Source organism: Bombus affinis, chromosome 5, assembly GCF_024516045.1.
Source record: "Bombus affinis isolate iyBomAffi1 chromosome 5, iyBomAffi1.2, whole genome shotgun sequence".
NCBI lineage: Eukaryota > Metazoa > Arthropoda > Insecta > Hymenoptera > Apidae > Bombus > Bombus affinis.
In genome coordinates, this window is record NC_066348.1 from 7,300,624 (window position 1) to 7,326,480 (window position 25,857).

A 25,857-nucleotide genomic window follows, 5' to 3' on the forward strand; every position below is an offset into this window, starting at 1 on the left:
GATGCTTTTCGGTGTAGCTTCTTTAATCCTTAGAAGACATCTGTTCTATTGGAACCTTTAGATCTAGTTTGAGAGTCTTGGAATAAAATAAAATTTATAGGAATCCTGTTTATTTATAACTCAATAAAATTTTACCACATTTATTCTGAGAATTCGATGCAATGGTAATTTTGGTCTGAATATCATGATTCGATCGTTACTTGCAAAGAGTTCGATTAGGATTCTTATAAAATACATTGAATTAACTATAACATCTATTGACCATAATAAGCAGTATTCGAAGTCCTTGAAGCAAACCTTCGATATTAAATTTGGTTTGCATTCATAAGTACATATTGAACGTAATCTCATCATTAATAAATATAGTGGTGTGTAAATACTTTTGGTAACTATCGTATATCTCCTGACGAAACTCATTGGACAGAATATAGTCAATCAAAATTTCAGAGGCCTTCCCAGGATTAACATGAGTAGAGAAGGGAATCTCAACGTGTCAGCTTACTACGGTCTACGGAGGTTCGTGTCGATACCTAGCGAGCATAGATTCGACGGCCTCGATCGGCAGTCTACCCAAACTGCCGCCGTGGCGGGTCCCGGTCGACAGATCTTGCCAGTCCCGTTCACGATCACGATCACGATCACGGTCGCACTCTACGTCGCTCAATTCGCGGCTGTCGCTAAACCCGCTTGGCGGCAATAACGTCATGTCCTCCACCGAACTGCACAATGGATCAGAAACACAACACTTAGAAAAATAAGAAATTATACATAATATTATATTGGAAAATATTCTTATCGCCATTCATTAAGAAATTGATCTTTGATTCGAGTTTGACTAATTATTCTGGATCTGGTATTTAATGGTTAAATAAGGTTTAAATTAGATATTTGTATAATCTCAGTAGATCCAGATTAATTTAGAGAAGTTTGAAAGAATATTGTTATTAAATATTTTATATGGATATAATTACTTCATAATGATGAGAGATTATGATGATATATATATGAATTTAATCGTCAAGGAATTTGATGAAATTTATGAAGATGTACGATACGATATCTTGAAGTAATAGAAAAATGTAATTAATGTAGTAGTAAGAGTGAATTTTTATGAAATGTATTGCATATGAAGGATTTTAATTCTTTTATTATCATCGTGATTGTCCTTATAGACGTTACATTTTTCTATTATTTATGAGATATGAGATTGATAAAATCGTGATACGAATATTGAACATAATCAGGACTGAGTGCTATGTGGAAACAAACAAACCTTGGCTACCTGCGAGTAGACCGGCTCGGCTGTCGGCTTCGTCGTCTCGCAAGTGAAGGTGAGCCTTCGTTGTTGGATTCTGTACTCGATTCCACCCCTCGTGAAAATACATCTACAGAATGATTTTATGCAATTAAGTATGTAATAAAAGTATGTAAAGAGGAACTAGAAACAATATTACAAAATTTACCTCTGCAAGGCTTCACTGGTACCCTGTAACTAGGTCCAGCGCACTCTCCGCAAGGGCTTCCGGACGTGTCGCTTCCGGAACCTTGACGACTCGAGCGCAGCTTGCTCTCCGCTTCTGCGATGCTTGGGAAGTATCGTTGCTTGTGCCACCTTGGAGTTTTAGACCTGAACGTGAAAGAACACCAGAAAGAGGAAGAGAAAAGGGTTTGGGAGCAGGATATCAAGCTTTCTTTAGCAAGGAAGTCGAGCAAGGAACGTTTACTCTGTCTAGCATGCGTTTTAAATAATAGAAAAGGGTTGAAAGAAAACAGTTACCTCTCGAAGTCCACGCTGGACCTCTCGTAATCGATCGTGTTGATGTCTTCGTTCTCCAAATGTCCAAACGTTTTGAATTGCATCGTATAATCGAGTGTGGCTGTTGTTACTGAACGATTTTCTCTTCCTGGTACGCTGAACGTGGCGTACGGACTTATTTCGTACATTTCTACAAGAGAGAAAATGATTGTTAGTTAATGTGTATAATAAGAATGCAAAAATATTATCTAAAGATCCCTTTAGAAAATTATATTTTTAATATAAGACTCTAACTTCTTTCTATTGAATCTAATTCTCCAATTTGACAAGTGATAAAAACAAACCTGATCCATGGTCGTTAGACTTATGGTTCTCTTGCTTCACTGGCGAACTGGTATAAACCTGATGATTCCTTCTATTATCACGTTCAGCAGTGGACTTTAATTGCATGGTCGACATACAGCTTGAAAGATGATGATGTTGCTGATGCTGCTGCTGTTGCTGAACCAAACCCAATCCTGACTGTTGATTCTGTTGTTGTCCAGGAAGAATTTCTCCTAAGTAATTGGCTCTAAAAAGCAGAAATAATATCATCCTTAATCATAAAAATATTTATTAAATAAATGACAATTTTTAGAATTTATACATATTAATTTATAATTCAAATTTTATATATAACTAAAATTATAATTTTGAAAATAATATACCTTCCACTGCGTTTCAGCATTACGTATCCCAGAATGGCGGCGGAAATAATTAGCACGATTGCACAGACGAGAGGTACAACCACGTAAAGTACTTTATGATTAGGTATAGCTTTTTTAACATCGTTTTCCATAATCAGGTCATTCGGAGGACCAATACTAACGCCACTGAGAGTGGTCGTCGCGAATTCCATTTGCGTTTGCGTGGATCCAGCGTCATTATGAGCTGTCAGACGTAAACTATACCACGAGGCAGTCTTTAACTCTCTTATGACTAGATCTTCTGTAGCACGACTTGCCACTAAATTCCATGGTTCAGTGCTGACACGTCTACGGTACTCTACGGTGTAATATTGAATTGGACAACCACCATTTGGCCAAGATATAAGATTTAATTTGACAGAGGTGCCATTGGCAGAGATGATGTCTCGTTCTTTTGGTAATAAAGGAGCTATGAGAAAAATTTAGGAAAGTTATATCGTATTTTAATAGGAGATTATGTAAGAAGTTAAACTTGTATTAAAAAGTTACCAGTTCCTTTGGTCGTGGCACTAATTAAAGGACTTGGATCTCCAGTGCCCACACGATTATGAGCTGTTAAATGTGCCAAGTAGGAAGAACCGCATTTTAAACCTGATAAAATGAATTCAGTTTGTTCGGGTGATAATGCGATTTCTTCCCAGCCACCCTGGTCCCTTTTGTAGCTTAACACATAGCCTGATAAAAGTAATATTTTTATATCAGTTTTATTAATTATCATTAATATTAGAAATAATATCATTCTATCGTTTGATTATTCTATTACGATTTTTGATATTCTATATTTCTAATATACCTTGAATAGTAGCACCACCATTATTAGGATGGTTCCACCTAAGTCTTATGCTATTCGTTGTTGTATACTGTAGTTCTAACATTGGTGCTCTGGGAGGCATCACCACGACCAACGTGTAAGTGATGGAATCGTCACCGAATAAGTTGCTAGCTGAACACGTGTAATTCCCAGCGACTGATTGTTCTAATCCTAAAATTTGTATTTTCTTTAATTTCTTCGTTTATATATTTTTTAACTCATTCAAAGTTGTCTGAATCTTACATAACACTTTAAAGTTGCAACGATTCTTTAAAATTATTAATTGAATGAGTTAAAGTACATATAGGTATATTAATTGAGAAGCTTCCTGAGAGGGCTTGTAGGTTTATATGTATTGTATATTATATATAACTAAAATTATAATTTTGAAAATAATATACCCACGATCAAATACATATATAATTAATCATTTTATCTTATCGATCCCTTCACCAGAGATCTTTTCAATTATTCTTAAACCGATATTGTTAAACTAACCACGAATATTGAGATGACCATCAGCAGTTAATTCGTAATGTCTTCCAGTAGAAACTTGGCTATTTCGATATGTCCATATTGGACGAGGCGTAGGATTACCCACGACCAAACAAGACAAGGTAATTGATGATTTAATCGCTCTTCTTAATAATTGTGAAAAAGACGCCACTCTAGCTGGAGCTGTAGAAACAATTTTATTAAACCCTATTATGTATATTTAAAATTATCCATAAATTAAACAATTTACAAAGAATATTCTATGAGTAATCAAACCTCTAGTATTTGTAGTTTGAGTTACTATGGTGGTCGGTTCTCCTTCACCCAGCCCTGTCGTTGCTGACACCCAGAACTCGTACAATTTACTGATACGTGATTTTATTTTACATCATTATTTGCATTAAAATTTCATTACAGTAATTTTATAAAATTTCTATTACCTTTCAACCAAACCTCTTAGTTCCATAGTAAGAGTGTCAGTCGGTGACGATGGTGGTTCGTGCATGGTGTGCGTGTTATGATTACTGGAACCTGCCTCCCTGCTGTAAACCGTGTACTTGGAAACGTTCCCATTTGGTTGTAGGGGTGGTAACCACGAAACTAATATACTCTCCGCGGTTAGCGCTAAAGCTTTGATACCAGCTGGAGGACCTGGTACTAAAATGAATGATAAACAAGTTACAATAAATAGTAAAAGTATTTATATTAGGCGAATCAAAAAATAATAAAAATAAGATTCTTACCATCTTCCTCCGTTGTACAAAAAATCGGCGGACTTAGAACTCCATCACCAGCACCAGTATAAGCCAATACTCGAATAGAGTAATTCGTATACTTGTACAGAGTGTGTAGATAAGTTTCTACGCTGGATGTCTTCTTTACTTCACCCACTGTCGATATATCCACTAAAACATATTTTAATGCGAACAAGCCTTTAATGGAGAAAGAGAATCAGATATCTATAATATAAAATGCTTAACTTGAGCAGATTGCAATGCTAAAAATTCTATCATAGATCTGTCATAGATGTATCTGAGAAGTACTATAACTTTAATCCGTGTTACAGTACCAATTTTTGGATAAAAATTATACAAACACATGAAAAATGTTTACTTTTATTAAAATAGATATAATTTATAAAACAGATTTCCTTGTGACAAATTGAGATATCCGTTTGTTATAGAAGAAAAGTAGAAAAATATACAATTAAATACACTGATAAAAATCAGAAAACTAGAAACAGCTTTATGATGTGGTTGAAAATATTTATAGAATATAATAAATATTGTGTTTAAAAATGTTCATAAGAAGATATAATACACATTATTTTACTTACTGTTGTCAGTGGGTACTGGTCTATAGTATACTTTATAACCCTGAATGATTCCTCCATGTTGATGGGGTGGAGGTGCGCTCCAAGAAACTTTTACACTTTGGGAAGACAGAGGAATACATGATACTTGCGTTGGCGGAGTCTCGGGTACTAAAATAATTACAAGACAATACAATAAATTAGTAAGAGATCACCATCGTTCCATTAAACGGTAAAATAATAATATTCATAAAAAGGAAATGTTCTTGCGGAAAGTTTATGTATATCGCACCTCCTTCCTGAGTTGTTCCAACAATGGGAATGCTGGCTGGGCCGCTGGCTATACTATTGAAAGCTCTGATCGATATATCGTACTTGGTGAACTTTCTCAAGCCTGTAAGCTGCACCTTTGTAGTCGCCCATCCGTTCACGGTTAAACTTTTGCTTTGGTTCACACCTGATGTCGAAGATGAATGCTCTGACCATGTCACTATGTAGCCCAATAGATCTCCGTTACAGGATTCCTTTGGAGGTGGCTGCAAACGCAATAAACCTTTCAGCGTTTCATTAAAATTACTTTGAATTAACATCTTCCTCCAAAATCAATCAGATTTATCTAACATGTAATATTAATATATTAGGTTGCGTAATAGTATGTATTGAGTACTAGTTGAATATTTATATATTTTATAAAGTATATTTACCTGCCAGCTAACCATGAGTTCTCCAGGTCCTGCTGATTGCACTTTGATATTTTGTGGCGGTTCAGTAGGTGCTGTTAAAAATAAAAAAATATGGAAACTATGAAATAACAGTGAATAAAATATTTATAAATTTATTAAAATTATATTAGGCGGGGGTATATTTCTGTACCTTCTTCTTGAGTTTTGGCGACCACGGGATCAGTAGGCACACTCACATCTATTGAATTTATGGCAAATATACGAAACGTGTAAGTCACTGCTGGATGAAGTCCTCCTACCAAAGCTACTTCCTGATCGTCGCTAGTAGTCTCGAAAGGAGATAAACCTAAAAAAGATGAAACTGTAATTATTATATTAAATTACAATGAATACTACATAAAAGCAAAGATGTTACATTATCTAAAGTCAGAGATTAGTTAAAAATTTTACTTTATGTGAATGTGAAGGATATCGATACTGTAAAAAGAAATCAAACTAAACAAAAATTTGGTGCTTTCGTAAATTGCATTTTTTTATAAACGGTATACTCTATACATATAGGTCGTCCATTAAATATCAAAAAATTAAGCTCGAAAGTATTATCGCTTATAAAGATTAAAAAGAAGTAGAATAGAGATAAAAACGAAGACATTTTCAAATAATAACGACAGCTATAGTTTTACATGATTTAAAATGAAATTACCATTTTGCGTTGGATGTATGTTATTTCCGTTATTGGAACTTCCAGGGGTGTAAGTGACGTTGTGCGTTTTTGCGGGATTCCAATCGTCAGCTAAACCGTGATTCAGAGATCGATACTGAATAACGTAATTTCGTATCGGGCTGTTCCCATCGAAAGCTCTCTTCCACAATAATCGTATCGATCGCGAGCCGATTTCTATGACTTCTAGCGAGGCTGGTGGATCTGGTCTCTCTGTACAGGCGATAGAATTAGCATAATTAAATTATCATTCGTGATCACAGAATAAATTAATTCGTTTGAACACAGAAAATAGAGCAATAAATTTATTCATGATGATAATATGATGTTTTAGGAGCGTGTAGAGATATATTATAGAGATTAATTAAATATTTTTTAATTAATATAATGAGTCAATAGCAATTGTATTATCAATTATTGAACATACACACATGTTATGCATATTAACAAATATCATCGTTATTAATTATTTGGACTTTAAAACCTTTTCACTTGGAGAGTCTTTTAATTTGAAGAATTTTTTATTCTGAGTACTATGAAACATTTCGGGGTTTTTTAGAATTTCGTACTGGAAGTATTATCAAGGATTTTAATATTCTAAAAATTATGATTAATACCATTACTCAAAGTTATTATAGTATTGTATTAAAAATATTTTTATTAAAAATATTTTAATTTTTAATGTTTAATTCCATTTTTAAATATTTTTTGTTACACTTCTTCTAGTTGAATATTTCATTTTAAATATCAATATTTATATTTATATTTAATATTTCATATTAAATACAAAATTAGAAAAAAAATTACCTGATTAATAATATCAAAAAATTGAAATATGATCCTAAGGTACAACAATGAAAAATCAAAGGGAGATAAATCTTATTAAAATACTACCTTGAACAGCAAGATAAATCAGATGTTCGCTTCTCCCATAGGCATTGTCCGCTGTGCACCTGTAAACTCCAGAATCTTGACGATCACTGCTTGCTATAGATAATTGTGACTTGAGGCCGTTGTCTGTTTTTATTTGACTGATGCTTAACCGGTGACTGTTAGTATCTAAACGATCACTATTATGCATCCATTGCACTTCTATGGGATTATCCCCGATGACAGTACAATCAAGCGTCACGGACTCGCCACGACGGATCGTCACGTTCTTACTCTGGAACTCGAACCTTGCTGGTTCTATAAAAAAACGATAAAATATACTCTTTTACTTTATAAGATTACTGCAACGAAATTCTAATAATAATATTTTACAAATATTGTTACCTTTATGTGCTCTTAAAAAAGAGAAAAGGAAATAAAAGAATGGAATAACTATGACTATATAAGGATGCCAATTTATTTTCAAATTTCGCAGACACCAAAAATAGATAAGTGACGATTATATTAAAGTTTATGATAATTGGAACTCGTAATAAATGTCTATAAAAAATAGTATTTGAAATGCTGTACAAATATTTTATGAACATATTATCAATACTAATATTTTAGTAAATTTATAGATGCGTGTTTAATATTTTTTTTTGATCCAAGATTGAATATTAGGGTTACAAATTTAATAATACAAAATAGGATATATTTTCTTAATTAATAATATAATAGAAATTAAATAAAAATTTTGTCCTTTAACACTCAAGACATAAATGTAGAATAGATAATTTCAAATTTTGCTTAACGCAAAATATGAATTAAATAAAGATAATGTCAACATCAGATAAAATTAAAAAATTCACCTTGTTAAACTTGACTTACCATGAACAGATACATAGATCACTTTACTTAGACCAGATCCAATGCCATTATTTGCTCGACACAGATAATGTCCTTCATCCTGTGGTCCAGCAGATGCTGTCCACAAAGATCCATTCGGTAGAATAGTTAATCTTCCATCAGAACCATCAACAAGAGGTTGATAGTCGTTGGAAGTTCTTTCCCTGGCACGCAACCACGTGACACGTGGCGGAGGAAATCCCTTGGCCTCACAATGGACGTTCAATGGATTTCCCAGGAGGGTGGCCACGTCTTGCGGCTCGAAAATCCATTGTGGAGGTACTTTTACCAAAAGTTCCGCTGTGTGGTTGACTTTGGCCGCACTGTTAGTCGCCACGCAGGTATATTTGCCACTGTGTCGTGAAGAAAGTTCCTTAAAAACCAGTAGACTGAAGAATTCAGCTACCCTCTCCTCGATCTGAAATGCAAATATTTGTGAATGGAGTTTGTTTTCAATTTAGTAGCATTTAATGACTTATTTTCTAATTTTTTAAAGTTGTTATAGGATCATAAATGGTATTAGGTAAGTACATTATACTGATTGTTTATATTTATTACACTTTATGTGTTACAGTATAATTGTACAGAGTATGAAACTATAAAAGACAGTAAGGGATTTCTTTTTATAAGCCTAGAATTTTAGTTTGTTAATTATTTCTCAAACAATAGAGTACAGTTTTCAAATTACTTTGAGACTACCAAACGATGCAATTTTAATTTATTTGTAAATTGTTACGCTTGAGCAAATAGATAGAAAGGAATTTTGTTGTTAAGTTTAATATTGGTTCTTAAATTGTGCAATTAAATATTTTTTTGTCATACGATATAATAGCTGGCTCACATAAATTAGTTTTCTTAGAGAGACAAAGACGTACACGTAGAGAGGAAGGTAACGGTTCACCATCCTTTAGCCAGGAGAAGTAAATTGGAAGATCACCGGAAGTGACGGTGCAGGTGACCTGGGCGCGACTTCCTTCTTGGAGGTTTGAAGGGAAATTGAAAGGACTCATTACAGGTGGACCTGAAACGAGTGACATTTTTTGTTCTTACTATTTCTTTAAATTTCCTTGTCTTTATTCATTCAATCATTATTTCAAATATATGTAAATATATTATATACTATACATATAAATCACGCTAATTATTGCAGTAATTTTATACCTTTTTAATATAATTTTTATGTTGTTATTTGCAGTCATTTGCGGAGTAAAAATTGACATACAAGAGAAGAAAGTAAAAATAATTATTGTGGTTAACACTTATTAGTTTCCGTCCACGTGTATATCTTTTAGCTTACTTTCTCAAACGTCACGATAAATGAGAAAAAGTTGAGAAGTAACGCTAGAGGAATTCTTTCCGGCGTGCAATTTACTTCTTTCGCCTAGTCTCGTGACTTCTTCGTGGACGTAAGCGACCCGACCGTAAGGAAACAGAAACAAAAACTCATTTCTCGTTAAAACGAATGTATGTATGTGCATAGTGGTACTTACGGTTTTTGCTTCTACTGAAATACGATCTTACCGGGAAAAATAGATAATTATAGTAAATATTCGCCTGTTATAATATGTATAATATTATGCTCCATTTTTCATTAGTACTTCAATTTCCTATAAACTATCAAATCTAAGAAAAGTCATCTCGCATTTTGAAATTCTTAATACACTAATAATTAATTTAACCCTGTAATCACGAGTACTTCAATTTTCTATATCTTAATATTCCATCCGATAAATTAATATTAATATTAATATTCTAATAGTATTTTATAGTTGAAGGAATGTGAACACTCTATAACAAGTAAAAATTAAAAATCAATATTCGATGAATATTCTATAGTTAAAAAATATTTAAACGTAAAAGAATTACTCTATTTTTATCCCAAAAATACTCACTACTGACTGTTAACCGAATGTCTCTGCTCGCCGTTTCACCGGATCTTGCTTTAACCATGCAAGTATAAATGCCAGCATCGTTTGGATCCACATTGGCGATGGTAAGATGGCCTTCGCTGTCTACACGGTGCCTTATGTCAAGAGGCAGTGCAACTCCTCCACGAGACCACTCGACTGACGTGATAGGATAGCCGGAATAAGGACAAGCTATGGTGGTATCGACACCGGCTATCGCACGAACTGGTCCTATCGATCGGATGTACGGCGGTCCTGAAATTATTAATCGACGTAAAGTGGCTTCCGACACATTTCACCTGGCCACTAGTCGAATTATTATAGGTAACCCCCGACGTAATTAGGAACGATCAACGTTCTTTGAGATCTACCGCTAAAGTTTCATTACAACGTTATGTTCTAATATTATCACATAATTTTTTAAGTATTCTCAGTGCCAATAACTAATTTTATTTATTATTTATTTAATTTTATATTTATTTATTATGTATTTAATATGTTTAGGATACTAAGAATATTAGTATTACTATTTATGGAATTATAATAAAACATTAATTGGAAGATTAAAAATAGTAATATTCGTGTGAGGAGAATATTAATATTAATGTTATTAATATTCTTGCATTCTAAATATATTACGAATTTTTGTTCAACGTTTCCAAATTAATCTATGTTAAATAAAATTCTTATATTAATTTGCTAATTTCACTATCTTGAAACCACCAGTTTCTCTATCACAGGCCTCCTATAGCGTGAAATTAAAAATCAATGAAATCGAATTAGCTTCGGTTAGATCAGACAATGCATTAAAGACGACGTAACCCTTGTCAAGTAAATTACCAAGTTCAAAATTACGACAACACCCCTCTGATTAATAATTTACCTATAAAATTCGCAAAATTGCTTATCCAATCTGTTGGACTAAAGATTAAACTTTATTACAAATGCAACCTGCATACTTCGAATTGAAACGATACAATCTCTCTTGCTTGATATCACAAGCCAAAAGATGATTCCAATTATCATAAATCTAAAGCCACGACAAAGATGAAACCTTATCGCAAATACAATCTCCTTGACCAAATTCGAACAATATAATCCGTGTCACGGCATTAGTCAATGTAACAAGTCAAAGGATGAATCGAATTACCATAAATGTTTAGTCTAGCTTTGTGCTCGACTGTAGCCAAGGTATTGGCAGCGACACAAGCGTAAAGACCACCATCTTCAGCACCAGCCGACGATATGTTCAAATGACTGATCACGTCTCCGGACTGATCGACATACTGTCCTATCGCGTACCTGTATCGGGCATTGTGCTCGGTTAAGAAGCTGAATATTGATCGATGAGAGATCTAGATACGCACCTGTGTCCAGAGGCGATCTCGCTTAGAGGCTCTCCATCCAGCAACCAAGTGAACGACGGTGGAGGAGATCCGGTAGCGGAACATCTCAAGGACACTGGAGGACCTGGCCGCAGTGCTTGCTCGATGAACGTGTATTGCAACTCTGGTACAGTATCTGACAGAATAGATCGAGCGTTAAATAGTTAATTGGGCCAAGTTACGTAGAAATCTGTCAATCCTAAAAACGACAAAAAATTAGTTAAACACGATACAGAACTCGTAATTTTGTGATGTAGGTTGCAAAAAAAAAATGACCAATTCATAGAACAACTCTTACATTATACAACTATTAAAGGTATCAAGCTATAGTTTTATTTTAAGCTTACGATTATTTTGCAGAAAACTTCTAAACTACATATTAATTATACTACTTACTATTAAATAAGTTATCAGAAAACATTGTAGAACAGTAACAAGAAATAAAATGTACCCAGTAGAAATTTGGAAGGACACATCTTTCAATTGGGGGCTTTAACTGTGTAACTAGTCTATTGGAAAATACGTTCTTCTTATAATAAAATATACAATAAATATATTATAAATCATTTGTAAATTATTTTGTAAATGAGACATTTTTTATTATGAACTTCTATAAATAAAACATTTGCTGTATCATATATCTTTGTAAATGAAACACGTGCTAAGGAATAATATTTTTTTGACAAATATAGAATATATCGTTTTCTACCTTCATTTCTGATTTTGTTTATATGAATTTCGAAGAAAAATGGGTTATTTGATTTCATTATTGTTGATGACTCATAATTATTGTCATTATTTGATTTCATAATATTGATTTTACCATGTTCAGATTCTTGTTTCTGAGCCTTTCAATTTTGTATGTTATAATGGGGATGGAGCTTTCAAGATTCCAATAATAATTGAACGGATACCTCGAATAAGAGACTAAAGTACATGTAGAGGCACTTGACAGCAAACTTTCCAACGGTTTCTGTCCCGTGGCTTGCTACATAAAGACCCTATTCTTCGGACAAAATGATTGCCAGATATTGAAACATCTTCATAGCATATTCTTAACTAGCCTAAGGATTCGCTATAAATCTTAGGATTTCTCTAGCTATGGTTCTTCAAACGAAAAAAAATAGCTTTCGTCTTAGCATTCCCTAAATTTATTACCTACTACGAAAAGATACGGGAAATCTGCTTTTTCTCACGTGCGATGCTTCCCGCTAGCAACTATCTCTCGAGGGAGGTTAGCATCCTTCCTTAACCACTAACCTAGAGATTAACCAATTAACAGCAACGTCCATTTCTCTCACTTTCCTAACGAAGGTTTTCCTCGACGAATCCGATGATCTCATGTCCTTAGACACACTCCATCATAGTTTTACTCCACAGCATTATCGTGACGGAAAGTCAGTTGGTAGTTAATAGTTGGCTAGAGTTTCTCGACGCATCTTCAGCAATCATCATCCGAACTCGCTCCGCGCACTCTGCTGAATCGCTATCGTAACGCATCGTCTAGAAGTCGAACTTGTAAGTGCAATCACGAGCTCTACGTAAAGAGTACATCGAGAGTATTGTTAATGAATATACTGTTAATTATATTCCAGTTTTTCTCCAATATCTATCACGACCTATTTATCTCATACATTTAACACATTTTTGAAGAAAGCTGTTTTTAAGCTCAACTGTTCCACAAGTTCCAAACATTACATCACCCTTTGAACAGATATCTGCCATTTACGTGTACTAACAAATCCACATGTGCTATAAGCTCTTATTCGATGTTTCCATTCAATTAACGAGTTCTTGAGGCAAGTGGTACAAGCAAAGGAAAGTCTTCATTTAAAAGCTTGAATTCAAGCAACTTGTCCAATCTAAACAAGACTTTATCAGATGTATCTCTCCACATAGTGGACTAATTAGTTCAACGAAAGAATATAACCATTCAAGCTGTCATAACTAATTCTGAAACCTCTATCAGATTTTTAGATTTTGAACTTTCACGATGACTAGATGATGATATCTATAATTCATCTTTCAGTCGTGTGGAACCTGACCTGAAAATGAAGATTTAAAAATGGTGGCGCGAAACCTTCAGTTTCAGATCTGCTTCGAGTAAAAATGAGCTAGAATGTTCACGAAACGTCAGAACGAAGCTCAACGTGCTAATAACGCGATTGAAACCCAACGAATCACAAATACGTATGTCGTCTTTATCAGATTCAGTCGAATGTACCTCCAAGTTTCAATTCGGCGGTAGCCTGCGCGTTCTCCTTGTCGCTTCTGACCAGGCACTGATACATCCCCTTGTCCTTTCGGCCGACCGAGCCTATCACAAGCACCAGAGGAGCCAGCAATCTGATTCTCGTGTCCTGCGCGGTCAATACCGGCACACCGTCGTGCAACCACTCGACGCTTTCGACCGGATAACCCTCCACCGTGCAATTCATAGTGGCTGACTCCCCGGAATTGATGATCTGTAAATACCGGGAAACGGTTAACGATTCGTGCTCGAAAGTTAATGCCCGTGCCGCGATTTACGCAGCTGCACGATCCTTCCCCCTTTGACGCAAACACTGCACTGCCCATCCGCTTCGTTGATCGCCCAACTGTTTCATGGTGCTCACATTTTTTCTTTATTCTTTTTTTTTTTCTTTTAGTTTGTAAGATTTAATCGATCTCGCGGAAAAGTATAGAGTATATGGAAGAGTATATATTGGAAAGAAAAGTCTCTTGTGGAAAATGGATGGAATCGTCGAAGCGGAGATTCGATTTTGAACTTACGCGGTAAGCGTTGAGATGTTTGTGAGAGTTTCCGTGTTAGGAAGCTCTTTGGGATTCTTTGTTACGGCGTTAGATTTTCTGGGTACAGTGATTGTATGAAATAATATAATGTTGGATTGTATGTGTTCTTTTTAAACTCTTTCTTGATTTGAAGCTTGTTTAGGAAATCGTTATATGTGATGACAGTTTAATGACTTGTATGTAATTTTATAGAACTTCCCTTTCAGATAATCGTCTCTTATCTTCGGTAGTGTAAGTAGAATGCTACTGTTTGAAATAATAGGAATAAAGTTGGAGAACAAGTCTTCAAAGGATTTGCTTCCTAGATTTTCATTTCTTATCTTTACTAATGTAAGCAGAATACGATTACATAAAAATGGAATGTATAAGATGCGTGAACTGTCAGTAATATTTTCTACATATACTAATATTATTAAAAAATATATGTGAAAATTCAAGCAGTACCATCTTCAAATCTTCTTATGCCGTCTTTCTAGCGATCTGCTGTAAGACGTCTGATAGCTACGAAAGTTTTATTCATCAATTTATCTGTAGGTATCCTTAGGTAGTCATCCTCTACAATTAATCATACGAAAGAAAAATTGTCTTCAGGCAGTCATTTTTCACGAGCCTCTGCTTTTTCGTTATTTTGAGAACGAAAATATTTTCACATATCAAATTGCTTACAATTCAAGTACTTTATACTTGATTCAGTTGTGACGTAATACATATGAATTGAAATAGAAATGATGCAAATGTACATGTACATTTTTACACAATTAACAATTTGAGATTTGAGATTAATAGGATCGTGAATTTATCTTGGTAATAAAAATCAGAGGAATTTCACATTTTACCTGCAGTTTGCTAATTGCATATGCATGTATATATTTACACGCATATACTTTGAGTGATAAGAGGAATATGTTATCTGGAATCTTCATAGTTCGATCTTTACGTTATTTCTGCGATTCTGGCGCGATAGTCATAAAAGTTAACAGTAATTGTTTTAGTGTCATAGCTGCCACTTATGATAAGTACTTCATTATTGCGGAACACTGGGGTCAATTGTAATTGGATTTTATGACTCAGAAATGGTCGCGATTGAATTTTGTAGCCTGAGAGTTACCATAGTCGACTTCGATGGCTTAACGAATCCTTGCCAATTTATGTGATTTATGAATTCATAGAAATCGACACCAGTACCTATGACTTACGATTTGTGAAGTCATGATTATGGTCTGTCCTTATGTTCGTTGTTACAATTAAAGCTCAAGATTCAAATTTTTTAAGATAGTGATTTAGAATTCATATTTAAAAATTCATAAGTTATAAAAAAGATATTCATATGCCTGTGTCCATAATAGTATTCTAATTTCACTTTTAGCAAGAGTAAAAGACTTTACAAGTGATCAACATGATGTTATTGAGAGTACTAATAAAAAGTACAGAATAAAATACGAGCAGATTTAAGAGGTCTGTAAGCTATGGAAAAGCATGTAGAATTAATATAGTAAAAAAATTATTACTTGAATAGAATTTATAACATAATAAGAGAGTGGAAGTGATAAAGTAAAGAACATAGAGGACGTAAGAAGAATATAGGCTTACTAGTGGAATGAAAGATATAGTACATAAAAGATAGAGTTAAAATAGAAGAAAGGAAATTAAAACATGAGCAACAAATAAAAAATCTATAAAATTAAAAATGGTATAGATAAACATATATGAACAGTGACATAAAACAGATCTCGGAACTCCTCTTTATATTACAACAAGTAAAGAAATGAAAAACATTTAGACATATAGAGTGCTTTCTCATGTACAATTATGTCAATTCTTAAGTATTAAACATATCTCATCATAAAAAGTACTATCCCTCAATAGCTTCAAGAAAAGTATAAGTATCATAATTGTTCACTAACAAAGTGTGAAAAGGTTTTTGGAAATGACTTGACGTCATATTAGCGAGTAGCTCACGATCTATTGACTAGTTCTATTTGACTTTTGATGCAGGATAATCCTTTATTATATAATGGAAGTATAAAATAAATCGTTCTTATTGTTATTATTGAGAAAATATGAAGTACGCTTGATAACATGAAAAATGAAAAAAAAATATAATTAATAATCTCTCATCAAAGAAAAGGCAAAACACTATAATCTATCGCAGATATGTTATCGTTGAAAAGGCCACAATCCATGATATATGTACTATGTATATTTCTTTATTTATCATAATATGAGAAATTACGAAGATTTTTTCACACCACTGTATGTAAATATGCAATTTTTAAGTCAAGTAAAATTACACAGCAATGAAGGTAATAAATCCAAATCCTACCTGAACTCGGGGTTGTATTCGTGCGTTAAGTTTTGACGTAACCGACAGGTGTGTTTCCGCTCGTTGCTCGCCGACCTGATTGCTGGCTCGACAAATGTACCTTCCTGCGTCCTGAGCGTCCACGCGGCGAATTTGCATTAAATCGCCCCACAGTTGAATTCGACCAAATGACTCCACCGGTATCGAATGACCTGCAACAACAGGATATTCGTTGCTTGCTGCTCGATACTACTCTCGCTAACGCGGGATATTACATGTTATCGTACCTCGTCATTTTCATGCACACTTTCGTTCAAGACGAAGAATGGAAGGGAATAAAGTTGTTAGATTGAACTGATTGGCGTAAAATTTAACATAAATGATGTATGTATTGTAGTTTTGATTTCACGAAGGTTTATCATTTTCATTTATTACAATTATTATTCCAATTGTATAATTCAGCATAATTAGGAAGTATATAAGTTAATAAAGAATTGGATAGTATAGAAATAAAAATTAACATTTATGATTCATCAATCAGTACGTAAAAATTCCAAATTTTGCTGTTACCACCAATATGACGAAATAATCTTACTTTTTATTACACTCTTTATTTAAATTCGTGGAATTACTTAAACATTGCTTTCTTACGGTAGAATGCACGACATATAGAAAATGGCAATCAAAATTCTTAATTGTGTGTATAATTCTTTTCAAAATTGATCATATTACAAATCTTGTGGTTATGATATTGTATAATTTGAGGACAGCATTAATAGCACATTAATGGCAAATATTTAAATGTTTATTGCACAAACTTGCAAACAAATGTTTTTGTATAAAATTTATGAAGTGACCATTGTAACCAAATTCACATGAGATCTATTTTTTAAAATCAATCGTTAGAATTATAATTATTTAAACGATATTATGTTTATGATCTGATATGGTTTGATCGCGTTGGATTATCTGACGCTATAGTGCATTTAGATTACACAGTAAACAATCCCGTAATTAAACCAACCGTTAACATCGCGATACCAGGTAAATTGTGGTGGTGGAGTCCCTTGGGCTGAGCAAGTTAGATGAACGTCCGAGCCGCTTTCAGCAGAGATGGCGATCTGAGATCTCTGCATCAACCGTGGTGGCATAGATCCCGTTGGTTCTAAGAATTAAACGATATATATTCTATTAAATATTCATTCTCTTTGATAGTTTGATGAAAATTGAACTTACATCAATATTTCTATAATATAATTCATATTGTATAATACGGAATGTGAGTAAATATAGGAGTCCAAGTGAAATTTTAATATCGACGCAATTATGAATGAAATAATAATTAAACAATGTTGCAATCGATATTGTTATTTAATACTTCAATTAAAATTTCATTCAAATTTAAGTTTCTGTAATTCGTAGTATGGAATGTTAAGTGAATGTGAAAGTATAAATTAAATTGTAACATTGCTATGATTATAAATGATATGATACTTGAAGGATAATAATGAATCAATTTCATAGCGATATAAAGATTAAACGGTATTTTAGTAATAGTTACATTATATCTAAATTTGCTTTCCAGCAAGAGAATCTCGGTAATGTGAGGATAGAATGCTTAAGCAGAGAAATGTTCAGCAGTAAGAGAAAAATATGGTTTATGTAAAAATACAAGTGACATGCCTGCGACTGTTAACGTTGCAGGCTCGCTTCTTCTTCTTTCACCGGTCAACGCGTGAAAAGTTAAGCACGAATAGGTGGCTCTGCCGTCTTCCGGTCTGGCGGCTCGGATATGCAGGTCCCCCTGAGACGTGACCACGAACCTTCCACCTGCGATCAAATCAATTTCTCACTAAGAAAAATCTTAAAATTGACAAAGGAATTGATTAAAAAGGGAAACATTGAATTTAGTTCAATTTACGATATTATGAAATTAACAGTCGCGTAAAAAGCTTATCAGTTTCGCTTTTGAGAAGTTCAAATTATTATCAACTTTTAAATGATATCTCTTAAAAGTAATATAATTTATTTGTTGAACGATACTGCAGTCTTTTTTTAAGTACTATAGTACCAATTTTACTTAAGTCTTCATCTAGACTGAATCTTGGCGCCAATAAATGTTTTAATTACAAGTCCAGCGTGATCAAATTGATTTCTCAGAGGTTCAATTTATTATCGATGATTAAATGGTACACCTCCTAAAGGTACCATAATCAATCGATTAAACAGCGTTGCAGTTTTTATTCCGCTACAATACCAGTTTTCCTTAAGCTTTCATTTAGACTGTTTCTTGTCATCAGTAAATGTTTTAATTACAAGTCCAGCGTGATTTATGGCGTTTACGGATGAGACTGGTGAATTACATCGTCAAAGTAACGCAATACGTCAGCGGCCGACGTTAATCTCCAGTATTTGACGCGGCCTGCGAACGCCACGTTTCAAATAATCCCTTTGAAATAGCTTTACAAGCTGTACAACTTTCCCACGGTTCAGACTATCGATATATATCGTGCATCGTATCATTTAATTCGTTGTTCGATTTCACGCGTTTTTGCCCAAAGCCCGCGAGAAATATCATTTTTCAACGTTTCGCTCGCGCGTCCTCGTTTTGCACAGCTTTTTATTTAACTTCCGTTGCAACGGCGGTGTATATCCGGAAACACGTCATATATTACGAGGTCGTACATTAAAAATCGCGAAAAACAAAATGTTCTTCCGACTCGTGAAATTACTTACTGCTATTTATATCCGCGAATGTAGCATGGTGAAATAATTTATTTAACGAAAGAATACAGATATTCCAGTACTTATGGACAATTTACAATGGAATTTATCTCCCAATTTAATCGTTATCAATAAATTAGATACACGAGATGAATGTCTACCCGATAAATAAAAAGTGTACGTAGATTATATGAAACGAAGCTCAACTTGAAATTTCATCGACTATCCTGTAGAATTGACCGTTAATGTTCGTTTTCCTCAATTCTTCACCGAGTAATAATTTATATAATGGGGACAACGCCTTTGATGATTTATTAGCTAGCGGATATAAATGTATTATGATATAAATAATATTATGGAAGTAAGTAATGAATATAAATATTAAAATTGCTGGAAAGTATCATCAATCTCTTGGTATCGTTCACGATATATTTGTGTGTAATAAAATTTGATAAATGAAGAATTGCGTGATAAATACATTTTGTTGGATTATTTTGAGAACTATCTTCGTGTATTAATTCATTTTGTGTGTAATATCTCGTTTCTTTTTTTTTGTTTTTAATATTTCGTGAGAGCTTGATGGAAAAAATACACTTATAGATCATTATGCTCTGTACGTTATTTATATTTCACTTATTTTTCCATCGAAAATAGTTTTTATTAACGGTATAGAAACACGTATTTTCATTTTGATGATTCTCTAAATAAATTTTTCAATAAATTCAAGTTTTATGAAGCTTCTGTGGTTCGAAAAATGATTAGAATCTTGAAAAATTGTTTAATCGACAAACGAGAAGTGTATCGTTTACCTTTCATATCGGAAGAACTTTAATTCGAATTACAAATTTACTTCTGTTACGTACAGTTTAAAAATATTAATCATTCAACATGAAAATCATTCGAATGAATATAGAAATCGCAAAAGATAATTAACAATTCATCATGGAAATTAAATAACATTAAATATAATGCTTACAAACTTTTACATAATCAATTTAATGAATGTAAAACATTATTAAATTCATGTAAAATTCATTAAGAATAAAAACACATTAACATTCGATGCAATGTTTCATAATTTATAATGCTCCATATAATGAAGATAAAACACAACAGCGATTATAACAAATTGTTAAAAGTGCACAGAATGCGCGAAATATGCAAAAATATATAAAACGTCATATATACATTAAATTCATTACAATATCCAATAGATAAAACAATTTTCTACGTAGCTTCCAATCTTCTAATCGATATTAAACTATGAAAGCAAATTAAAGATTCAAACTACATTAAAACATGTATATACACACATTACAAACAGAAGATGTCTCAATGGACTCAATGTCTATTATTTATATGCATTATGTTACCATATTTACCTGTCATTATCTATAACAGATTACAAATAAAACAGGAAGTTATTAAAAGAATTTATCTTCGATCAATCAATCGCATTCAGTACGAGGAAACAAAGCAATTTTATTTTGCACATCTTCGTAACGCGATCGAAGCCGATATTCCTTTCGGAGCGCGACTGTTTCCGATGGAAAGCGGCTTCAGGAGGCCGGAAGCAGTCGGCTCGATCGAAAACAAAAGCTGGTTATGCGTGGATTTCATGGATCCGGGGGAAATAACGCGATAGCTTCGATATTTTCGTCTCGATTCCAATCCGCGCGAGAGGTTATGCAAAATCCTCGGTATCTGTCGATGAAATCCCGCTGCCGACGTACCGTCAGGCGTGAAATTTTCAATTTAGTCGGAACCAATGGCCGCTCGATTCGCCTCGGACCTCGGCTCTTTTCTGCTTCTTTTCAAGATCCTTGCCTCGTCCACCAGATTTCGACTAAGCTGCTCGCGTGTAACTGTCCTCCACGCCAACGTAAACGCTCGGACATTTCGAGTAACCCTTGAATCCTCCGGTTCAGCGAAAATGAAATTACTCCTCATAACGATCGTGATGTGCAGATTGTTTTCACTTAGTGTCTTCATTTTTACTTGTCGAAGCTACTTCGTAGTTTGGATTGCCAGCTTTTTGTATCGTTGGAGTTTCCACAAGTTTCGAGATTCTTCGGTTCTATTGTTCTTCGGTAGCTTTCTATCAAGAAGCTTTTTGTATTGTTAACAATAGTTAAAACTCTGTATCTTCTATATTATTAACAGTATCTGGAATTCTATATCTTCTATAGCCAAAGAAAACGTTATTCTTTGCTTTCACTGTTATTTATAATATCTTTTTATCAAGAATATTTTTATATCACAAACAATATGTAGAATTCTATACTCTTTATATTATTAATTATATTTAAAATCCCGTACCTTCTATTGTTATTGACAATAACCAGCTTAACAAAAGCCAGAAAAATAGGAATTCCAAAATCTACGCAACAGTCTTCCCCAACATTCTACGTCTCCTTTTTAAACTTTTTAAACTTCACGACAAAACATTTCTCTTTCTCTACCCAATAAATATTTCCAATCCATTTCCAATGGAATCGAACGAACCAAAGTAGCTATTTATTACCCTCGATCGAACATTCGAGCTGGTGCTTATTTCCTAAGTACGCACACAGTCTTTTTGTTCATTACATCAAATAACGTTTTTACGCACGAATGTAACCAACAATACGTGAATGGCTCTGAAAGAAACAGGAAATGAGGTTGCTAGACAGCCCCGACGGGGCCAAGTTTCTTGGATGTGAAAGAAGCAATTTAATATCGCCTCTCCCGACGGAATAAAAATACGGAGATAAATAGCTCGTAACTTGCAGCTCGACAGCCCTATGCGAATCGGAAGTACGATTACTGTCGTCCACCAGTGGGACGGCGCATGCACGTTCCTGTCACGAGGCATCAGGATGGATACGTGGACGTGGAGTCGCAGGAAACGGGCCAGTGGCAATCGATTCGAGCTTTATCGACTGTACCCCTAGTTTTTTCTCTCGTTCGATGTTCAATATATTTAGACTTTGATAAATATGTAAAATTATCTGAAAACTTATTGTCAATTCTTTTAACCGCGGAAGGCGTATAAATACGCCTTTAACTTCGTTACAAGGCGATGTCTTCGTTATTTTCAGCGACACGTAAAGATGACGAAGAAATAAATTGTTTGGTACGAAGAGACAAATATCCCTATTAATGTCTTAAGATCATATTTTTCGTGATTTCAAAATGATCGGTTTTTTTTTAATGGAACCATATATTTTTTAATCCTCTATAAAGAATTATTAATCTATTTATTTGGAAACACTACTAATTTAGTAGATATTTTGACTTTTATTTTGTAAAACTTATTACATGAAAAAAGAGGAGAAGAAATACAAAAATAATTAGCCTTACGTCTTTCTTTGTTTATTCCCTGAAAATTCCCGAAGTGGTTTCTACTGTAATAACGATAACGATGAATTCATAAATTTAAAAACAAGCTGATTATAAATTAAAGTATACAGTTAACAGCGATTGTCTTCTTGCATTTTATCGATCAATGACAAAAATATTATTCGATCTGAAAACCAGTTTCTGAATGTACCAAAAACGGTACACGTGGCTTTCATTTTTACGACACTTCCATTATCCCCAATATCAGAAGGTATGACACGTCTTCGAGGCTTCTATCCTCTCGCAGGAACAGGATATGAGGAGAAAAAGGGTCTGCGCCGAGGTCTATCGATTCTTTTTGAAGTTTTTCTTCGAGTCACACCGGCGGCTGTTCGTGTCAAACGTCTGTCGGCCAAGCTTTGTCGTCTTCGCAGCGTCTGGATGGCGCATTTTCATTTTCTCCAAGAAGGGCAACATCCAGCCCTCTTGTCACGTCGTTGTCTCAGACACCGAGTGAAACAACGGAACACACGAAACATTCAGCACTTTTTTCCTCGAAAAAATTCCTCCTTTCATGGAGATTCATAAAGAAAAAGGGGATTAACGTCGAGAAACAATTCCAGTTTGGAAATTCTCTGGTAATTTGTTCCAAGCTTCGCGTGCTCTCCAGAGAAACAGGTACATTTTTTATGACGTTGAAGATAGCATGTGACTTCGTTTGTAACACCGTTTTAAGGTTTGAATTGGAATTGTTTGTTATAGTTGTTTCTGTTTATTTTGCCATTTTTATAATTGGCCATAAAAATTATCTGGCTGTATTATGTATTTATTAAGTACTACTATGTATTATTATTGAGTATACATATATGATTCAAATATTATATTTAATATATTCTTTATAAAATTATGTTTTAGTAAAGGGAAAATAAATTGAGATTCATTTTTAACGAACATCTATTATTGTATTTTATAATGATGGACTAGTTGTTAATATTTACTAATTATTACACGCCACTGTAAAGCGTACTGAAAAGGACAAAAATAAGGATGATAAAAATCACAAATGTCTCTAATATTTGCGTAAAAAGAATAACTTTAGAAGAATTATTTTCGAAAACCAAGTTTAATTATATCCGGCTGAAAATAATAATCGCGAACAACTTCGAGTATTATTAAACCACAGGGTTCTCCTCAAAACTACCTTAATAATATAAAATCACTTGATACACATCTGGAAATTTCCATGCTCCAATTTTCGTAGGAGCCTCAAAATCTTGCAGAAACTTGTGGCAACTTCGAAAATTTCGTTGAACGAAACTTCTCACTCGATAATTACGCGACGAAAGCGCAGTGAAAGACGATCGTTCTTTCGTTCAACCGAAGTATCGAGAAGTTCATATAACGGAAGACGAGGCGTTTACGTAAAAGCTTCGAACTACTTTGTAAAATCTTCGAATGCCCTATGGACGCACGTTCGCGACAGATTCTCCTGGCACGTATTTCAATCGAGCGTTCGTTCGCCTGTGAAACTATCCCATTTGATCCCCTTTTCTTATAAGAACCGAGTCAAGAAAGAAGAATATTTTTACGAACAAAGGTGGAATAATTCCACGCACGACCTTTGAACCAATGCCAACGAAATATAGACGAGCTGTTTTTTGAATAATTTAAAGGAGTAATGGAGAAACTGTAGCAGTGACGGAGCTTTTAATTTGAGTAAATTTCACGGAAATTCGAAAACTTTGATCTTTGATTAATATCTTCATGTTGAGATTATAATAGTTTTAATTTAGTTATATTTAGTTATATGGTTAATTAGTTTTTGAAAAAATTTGTACTATTTTTCTAAAACGTATTATTTCTATTTGTTGTTTTTATTTATTGTTTATATTTCTTTATTTATTATACATATGTATTATTTATCCAAATATATTATTTTAAAATAGTTTATATTATTTTTCTACTATGCTTCATCATTAATGAACGTAAAGAATAGATTCTTCGATTTAGTTTCTTATTTTGTATCATAATCCTTCTTAGTAGAAAAACAATTGCGTTTTACGAATTAGTAAAATAGTAAAATTATTTTTAAAGTTTGGAAAAATAATTTCAGTTTAATCGATTATATTTGTGATATAATCTTTCTTGATGGAAGAATAATCCTATTTTCCGAAGTAATGAAATAATAAAATAACATCCAATTGAATTTCTTTTTCATGCGTGAAAGAGTAATTTTTAATTTGACTCGATTATGATTTGCGACACAATCCTTTTACGAAATAATTTTTCGTTTAACGAAGTAATGAAATAACAAACTGATTCCTAGATGTGGTATTTCGAGCGTAAAAAGGTAATTTAATTTTATTCGATAATAATTTATGACATAATCCTTTCATGAACCAGATTTTGTTTCATCGAGTAATAAGATAATAAAATGATTTTTAGTTGGCCTCTTCGAAGCGTGAGAAAGTAATTTAATTTTTTGGCTATTATAATGCTTGGTCTGTGATATTATCGAAACAGTGGTATTACTTTAACGAAGGAAAACATAGTTTATCTATTTTTCCTCTATAAAAATTGATAAATTTTATTCGTACTTTTTCAAAATAGTCATTTATTGCAATGGAAAATCTGAAATAGCAAAACATTTTCGCTATTTTTTGTAGATGAAAGAGGCATTTGTATATAATGTTTGATTGTTACGGGTAATAAAATCTTTAATCTTTCTTTTAAAAGTGCAATACAATTTTATATATCTGTATTTTTTTTCAAATAAAACACATTGCAAACGTAATTTTAAAGAGCTTTATGTCGAATTTGTTCTGAAATATCAACGAAACCACTCGAAGCAGCGATTTGTTCCATAAAATGATTCTATCGTTTCATTCTACCCCTATTCGTTATCGATTTCGTAGGAAACGCGAAGGGACAGTGAAATATTGGCAAATGTTTAAACATGCCAGCAAGTGTACGTTCCATGGTACAAATGCCTCTATGAAATACCGTTCAAAGTCCTTTCTTCGATTGACGTTATTCCGCTTCACGTGTCAATTCTACCTGTCGTACAATTCATTTTCAAACGACGTCCCTCGTAAATGTCTATTCTCCCTGATGCCTTGTAA

General features: G+C 33.5%; 1 protein-coding gene across 5 annotated transcripts in view; it reads right to left on the reverse strand.

The window, feature by feature from the left end:
* LOC126916309 (cell adhesion molecule Dscam2) overlaps positions 1-25,857 on the reverse strand; it is a 307,369-nt gene that overhangs the window by 3,856 nt on the left and 277,656 nt on the right. The window contains exons 7-33 of one of the 5 annotated variants that reach the window (XM_050721989.1): positions 18,374-18,520; positions 17,715-17,855; positions 16,712-16,902; positions 13,820-14,060; positions 11,578-11,731; positions 11,361-11,512; positions 10,196-10,465; positions 9,179-9,324; positions 8,286-8,721; positions 7,419-7,712; positions 6,507-6,737; positions 5,994-6,149; positions 5,825-5,895; positions 5,413-5,656; positions 5,145-5,291; positions 4,552-4,713; positions 4,249-4,465; positions 4,085-4,173; positions 3,812-3,991; positions 3,296-3,484; positions 2,992-3,177; positions 2,464-2,911; positions 2,101-2,327; positions 1,778-1,946; positions 1,464-1,627; positions 1,283-1,385; positions 531-719 (exon numbers count right to left, since the gene is read on the reverse strand). In XM_050721989.1, coding sequence (XP_050577946.1) covers positions 531-719; positions 1,283-1,385; positions 1,464-1,627; positions 1,778-1,946; positions 2,101-2,327; positions 2,464-2,911; positions 2,992-3,177; positions 3,296-3,484; positions 3,812-3,991; positions 4,085-4,173; positions 4,249-4,465; positions 4,552-4,713; positions 5,145-5,291; positions 5,413-5,656; positions 5,825-5,895; positions 5,994-6,149; positions 6,507-6,737; positions 7,419-7,712; positions 8,286-8,721; positions 9,179-9,324; positions 10,196-10,465; positions 11,361-11,512; positions 11,578-11,731; positions 13,820-14,060; positions 16,712-16,902; positions 17,715-17,855; positions 18,374-18,520 — 5,344 coding nt within the window. Of the gene's footprint in view, positions 1-502; positions 720-1,273; positions 1,386-1,463; positions 1,628-1,777; positions 1,947-2,100; positions 2,328-2,463; positions 2,912-2,991; positions 3,178-3,295; positions 3,485-3,811; positions 4,016-4,084; positions 4,174-4,248; positions 4,466-4,551; positions 4,714-5,144; positions 5,292-5,412; positions 5,657-5,824; positions 5,896-5,993; positions 6,150-6,506; positions 6,738-7,418; positions 7,713-8,285; positions 8,722-9,178; positions 9,325-10,195; positions 10,466-11,360; positions 11,513-11,577; positions 11,732-13,819; positions 14,061-16,711; positions 16,903-17,714; positions 17,856-18,373; positions 18,521-25,857 lie in introns of those variants that run through there. The other 4 variants (XM_050721988.1, XM_050721987.1, XM_050721991.1 and 1 more) reach the window with 4 other exon arrangements.